The 6,405-nt window shown below is 42.5% G+C and overlaps 1 protein-coding gene across 1 annotated transcript; it reads right to left on the bottom strand.

The window, feature by feature from the left end:
• Positions 1-2,968: 2,968 nt before the first annotated feature.
• Positions 2,969-6,405, bottom strand: LOC133391946 (uncharacterized protein K02A2.6-like). Its single transcript, XM_061648945.1, has one exon. It carries the CDS (start codon positions 6,154-6,156, stop codon positions 3,202-3,204), a length of 2,955 nt encoding a protein of 984 aa, XP_061504929.1. The 5' UTR covers positions 6,157-6,405; the 3' UTR covers positions 2,969-3,201.

Here is a 6,405-nt window from a genome sequence, read left to right as displayed (position 1 = left end):
TACCTTTACATAGCTCCGCAAATGTTTATTTAAACATGCACACACATCCTTCACAATTTTGGCAATCGACGATTTAGAAACCTAAAATTATACAATACTCATTATAATCCGAACATGTCATTTTAATTTGTTCAACATTCGGCTATTGCATGGTTTTCGATTGCTGACTTCTCTTCACTTGCTTTTGTCCGAAAAAGTTTTATCAGTCCTGCGTACGAGGAGACGGTTTGAATGAGATTCGATGCTGCCACGGTGCTGCCATGGAAAAGACCGACGCAGCTACCGTCTCCAATCGGACCGCCGAAACAAGAAAAAAAAACAAAACATACTTACCCGAAACAAGTATTGCAAACTTGCAAATGTCTCCCCCGTTGCCAAATACCGCAATGTTATTAAAAGCCTTTCTTGGGCCGTGATCGCTTCTCGCATATTTGTATCCATGCGGCTTATTTCTGGACCGACCAAGGCATAAAGACGATCGAAATCTTCGTGTTTCAAAAACGATAAAATTTTTTATCGTATCTTTTACCATTTTGGCCTTGATGTCGTCCAACAGACGATTTCCATCCTGTCTTCTGCGGAAGAAAACTGGTCGCATCCACCACCGACGGTTTCGCCGAAGACGCCGGTTGTAATTATGATCGTTGTTTGATAAATCATCACTCATAGCTGGAAAATGAAGCTGCTCACGAATTAACTCGCTCAATTGTGGCGGAAACCAAAACAAAACAACTCAACGCATGCAAATGATGTTTATAGCTCAGGGTTGGCTTCGCGGAAACGATATATCTTTTTGACAGATAAATATATGCGCAATCTGAGATTGCGCATCGTCTATTGCTACGGTGAGATTGCGCGTCGTCTATTGCTACTAGTGATGAGAATAGTTCCGAAAATTGAGGAACGGAACGAACCTGCCAATCTGGAGAAAAAAAACGGAACGCGGAACGCAGGTTCAAGGGAACGCAGGATGATCTGCCATGGTTACGCTTTTTTCAGTTGCTCACTTTATATATGGTTAACTTGAAAGTACAGTAGAACGTCGATTATCCGGGGACGGATTAACCGGCGGGTGGCTTAACCGTGCGCATAAATCTGACAGCTGTTCATACGTAAGGCGAAAGTTTGCAGCGATAATCAATTGGGTAACCAGTTTCTTGCGCAGCTCTGAAGTGTCTCCTAGTGTCTAGGGGTGTTTTTGAAATTAATTTTTGTTCATGAACAGTTGTTAAACCTACAGTTATTGATTAAAATAATATTCTACTAACGATTAATCGTTTGATTCTAGGTGAATTAATAATAAAACTAGTGAATTTCATATGTTTTATATGCGTTTGACATTTCTTGGATCATTACCCGTGCAAATCGATTAACCGGCAACCGTCCGGTCCCGAGCTGCCCGGATAATCGACGCTCTACTGTATTCATTGAATATTGTGTATTCTATTTTTTGTGCAGTAATCACACAGTTACAATTAAAACAAAGATAAATAATAGTTTACTGAATGTGTAAAACTATTCTTCTACTATAATATAAACGCTTAACTTAAGCAGCCTGCTATACAGTTCCTTTTTCATTAAAAGGTTAAGGCATTTTGTTGTTTCTGTTTTTACTAAAATTAATCATTATTCCCTTTTTATACTTCTAAATAAAGAAGTAAAGCAGAAATTTGTTGCAACGCATATGAAATTTTGATGCAAAATCAAAAAGCTTACAAGTTTAATCGGCTTTTTAAATTTCGTATGGTCTAAATTACACTACACTGATTGAATTAATATTTTTTAATAGAAGCAGATAGCATCGAATAACATTGGTTTATATAAAATAAATAGACTGTTAAGTTGTTTCTATAGGGTTGACATTATACTGTACGGTGAACTACCCGTATGAAAGTGTCCGGTAGTGCACTTTAATTGTCCATAAGAATAGCGCTGTTTCACGGGGCGATAAACAGCGTTAAGGAAATTATTGCGGAAGGCTAAACGTGTCATGCACTCTCAATATTGAGCTGCACAAAGAAGATCTCAGGTAAAAATTCAAACGAGTTCATTGGAGATGCATGCGCAACGAAGCAGCTTAGCACCAGACACATAGCAATTCATTGACTACCACAATGCAGGCTCAGGTGTTGTACCGTTATCTCTTTGACTGAGAGAGTATGGCTTGCGCTGTTATCACTCACATAGACAGAATGTGTGTGTGTTCATACTAGAAAGAAGCAAAAGAGAAGAGAACGCCGTTCTTTACCGGAACGAAAAGAACGCTGAGAGAAACAGCGACACATAGACACATAGCAATTCATTGACTACCACAATGCAGGCTCAGGTGTTGTACCGTTATCTCTTTGACTGAGAGAGTATGGCTTGCGCTGTTATCACTCACATAGACAGAATGTGTGTGTGTTCATACTAGAAAGAAGCAAAAGAGAAGAGAACGCCGTTCTTTACCGGAACGAAAAGAACGCTGAGAGAAACAGGTTCAGATTTTACCTGCTTCCTTTGTACGTACCAAATCGGCCCATCGTATGAAAGAGAGCAGATGATCGTGCGTTCCAGACTGGATCGAAAAGAACGCTGAGAGAAACAGGTTTAAATTGAACCGGCAAACCGGCTCATCAATACAAAGAGAGTAGAATGTCGTGCGTTCTAGGCCGGATCGCAAAGAGCACAGAGAGCAACCGGCCCAGCACAGATCGCCGAGAACGCTGAGAGCAGCCGGTTCAGATCGGGTCGATAAGATCGTTGATAACAGTCGGTTCAGGTCGGATCGCAAAGAACGGTGGGAGCAACAGGTTCAGTTTGAACCTGCTTGGGTTAAAAATAAGGATCGCGGTCCGGATGCTTGCTTTTATGTTCTTTCCGTATAAAGCACGGGAAATAAATAAACGGGTTACGCCGTGCACTTTAGTTTAACACTATATTCATACAATTACAATATTTATACGATTTACATGTTACTCTTGGTTCATATACCAAACACCTCCCCAACCGCACGCATGCACCTAACCGCTTGATCATCCGACTTGAAGTGCCACTCTCGTTTTCTCGGGTCGTCGTCCCGGCTTCGTGTCCTGCGACACGATCGCGATGGCCGCGCCTGTATCGCTGATGGCTACCAACGTCAACGGTTGTCGCTTATAGCGAACAACCCAGAGTGGCAATGTCGCGCGATGCTGGTTCTGTCCACAACATCTCCCCCTGTTAAGATAGCTGGTACTGGTTCAACCAACGTGGAGGTCTTTTATTTCTAGAAGATCGACGTGGTGCTTGTACCAGTTGCGTTCCCCCATTATCATCTTCCAATTGCTCGGCAGAACTGTTATCAGCTAACAGGACAGGAGATTCTTCTTCAGGTGTCGGTGAACATGATGTGTACACTGAAGACGAATCATACAACGATGATGACGATGACGGTGAGGACGTGGACGATGCTGACTCAGACGTAGATAATAATGTAGACGATGGTGACGATGACGGTGAAGACGCGAACGATGCTGGCTTAGAATTGGGTGACGACACAGACGATAGCAATGGCGTACACTGATTTACGTCGCGGGATATCGGTGATGTTCTTGGCTGTACATTCCACGTTCCCAAGAGTACATCCAACGCCATGGGTTGTGAAGGACGATTTGATTGATGGAAGCTTACAGAACGCCTGCGCATTTGGTTTATATGCCTACGAAGTATACGCTGGAAACTAGTTTTAACCTCGTACATAACGCTACCGCATCTCTTTGTTACAATTGCAGGCTCCCATTTCCAATTGTTTCTATAAAACGTTTTGACGTATACCAGTTCTCCACAATGCAAAACCCTCATATTATCCGGTACTCTAGGCTCATTGGAAATAGCAGTGGGCCGCAACAAGTCAAAACATGTGCGCATTTGACGCCCTAACATGACCTCGGCTGGTGATTTGTTTTCATCAATGGCTGGGTTTGGAGTGGATCGATATGTTTGCAAAAATAAATCTATTGCCTCAGGAAGCGAAGTATCATCTGAACAAATCTTTTTCATTGCTCTCTTGAACGTATCTACGAACCTCTCAGCTTGGCCGTTAGATTGAGGATGAAAAGGTGCCGTTCTTAAATGTTGTATGCCATTACTTGTGCAAAAATCTGCAAAAATTCCGCTTGTAAATTGCGTCCCATTATCACTCACCAGTGTAACTGGAATGCCAAAACGTGCAAATATTCCTCTTAAAATTGCTATGGTCGCTGAAGCAGTAGTACTTGATGTTTTAATAACCTCTGGCCATTTGGAGTAAGCATCTACGATTATAAGGAAATAATCTCCCTCTACTGGGCCTGCATAATCGATATGAACTCTCTGCCATGGAGATGACGATTTAGGCCAAGGAACATGAGGTGAATGTGCTGGTGTTTTCGCTGCAGTTTGACATTTCTCGCAAGAAGCTACGCATTCGCTTATATTACTATCTATTGAAGGCCAGTATACGTAGCTACGAGCTAACGATTTCATTCTTTGAATGCCAGGGTGTCCACGGTGAAATTGCCTAAGGCATCTTTGCTGCAGAATATTTGGAATTACGACTCTCTCTCCGAATAAAATACAATTTTCTACTGCTGATAGGGCTTCTCTTCTCGCATAAAATCGTGATAATTCTCCTGCATAAGTAGTATTTTGGGGCCAGCCCTTTTGTATAAAATGAAATATTTTGCATAAAATGGGATCTTTTAGTGTCTGTTTGGCGATCTCCATGAAGCTAATTGGTAAGGATGAAATATTACTGATGACGACTGACTTTACATCCCTCTCCAATTCCAAATTAGCTATAATATAATCTTCATCTGGCTTGTTGTGCTTGCTTATTAGTCGTGATAATATGTCGGCATTGCCAAAATTTTCCGTGGAAATATATTCGATTTGAAAATCGTACATTAGAAGGGTTAGGGTAAAACGCTGCAATCTGTTAGCAGTGTAAACAGGTATTCCTTTCTTGTTACCAAATATTCTCAAAAGAGGCCTGTGGTCTGTTTGAAGGCGAAAATGTCGACCAAATATCATTTTGTGGAATTTGGTTACCGCAAAAATGATTGATAACCCTTCCCGATCGATCTGACTATATCCTTGCTCGGCTTTTGTAAGCGATCTTGATGCATGTTGCACAACTTTCATAGTACCGTCGGGCATCCTGTGACTTAAGGTTGCTCCTAGACCAACAGAAGACGCATCAGCTGATACTATTATCTCGAATCGTGGATCGTAGTGGGTTAACGCTAGGTTTGACGATAATATAGTTTTGAACTTTTCGAAGACCTTCTGGCACTCTGCTGACCAATCAAATTGTTTCCCTTCCTTCAACAATGCATCTAGTGGGTTTCGTAGATTACGCAGATTTGGGATGAAACGACCATAGTAATTAAGCGCCCCAAGAAATGATCGTACTTCGCTGACGTCTGACGGTGCTGGCAGATTAATGATCGCTTCTACTTTGGATGGATCGGGACTGATGCCGTTTCTATCTATTATGTGCCCTAGATATCTTATTTGTGACTTATTGAACGAGCATTTATCGACACGGATTGTAAAACCGTACTCCTGAATACGACCTAGGGTTTGAAGCAGAGTTTCATCGTGCTCTTCTTGATTCCTAACTCCGACAATGATGTCGTCCATATAGCTGGAGACGCCACGTAGACCAACAAGCATCTTGTCCATCAGTTGTTGGAATGCAGCGGGGGCTACCTTGATACCCGGTGGCAGTCTGTTGTAGGAATACAACCCTTTGTGTGTGTTGATCGTCAAGAGACTCCGGCTCTGCTCTGCGATTTCGACCTGAAGGAAAGCATCCGTTAAATCAATTTGCGTAAAATGAGTACAATTACCTAGTTTGGCGAATATATCTGCTGGTAACGGAAGCGGGTACTCCTGGGGATGCAATGCTCCATTAAGCCCGGTCGAGTAATCTCCACAGATCCTTATTTGGCCGTTTGCTTTCCGTACCACAACAATCGGCGCAGCCCAATCAGAATAGTCTACCGGTGTGATTACTCCCAATTGCTGCAACCTGTCGAGCTCTTTATCAACTGCGTCGAGCATTGCGTACGCAACTGGACGCTTAGGGCAGAAAACTGGACGGCAATGCTCCTTCAGTTGCAGATTAACGTTTCCTTTTGTACATAGACCCATACCAGCTCCAAAAAGGCGGGGAAATCGTTGTTCCAAATCCTTAACACTCGATGTATGAATGACGTTGCATATCTGGTCAATAGGCACTGACCACAAAGAAAATGCCTCGACTAAATCCGTGCCCAGTAGTCTCAAATCCGCTTGAGACACATATATCGTTTCTCGACGCTGCTTTTCTCCGATGATGATGTTTGCATTAAACTCTCCGATTATTGGTAGCTCTCCTCCTGATGCTGTCTTAGCGTCAAC

The sequence above is a fragment of the Anopheles gambiae genome, chromosome 2 (assembly GCF_943734735.2).
Source record: "Anopheles gambiae chromosome 2, idAnoGambNW_F1_1, whole genome shotgun sequence".
Taxonomy (NCBI): Eukaryota; Metazoa; Arthropoda; class Insecta; order Diptera; family Culicidae; genus Anopheles; species Anopheles gambiae.
Note: the sequence above shows the minus strand (reverse complement) of the source record. Positions and strands in the feature narration are given on the sequence as shown.

Bases quoted from the DNA above. Each gene is read 5' to 3' on its own strand.
- LOC133391946 (XM_061648945.1), bottom strand. From the start codon at position 6,156: ATGGGTCTATGTACAAAAGGAAACGTTAATCTGCAACTGAAGGAGCAT.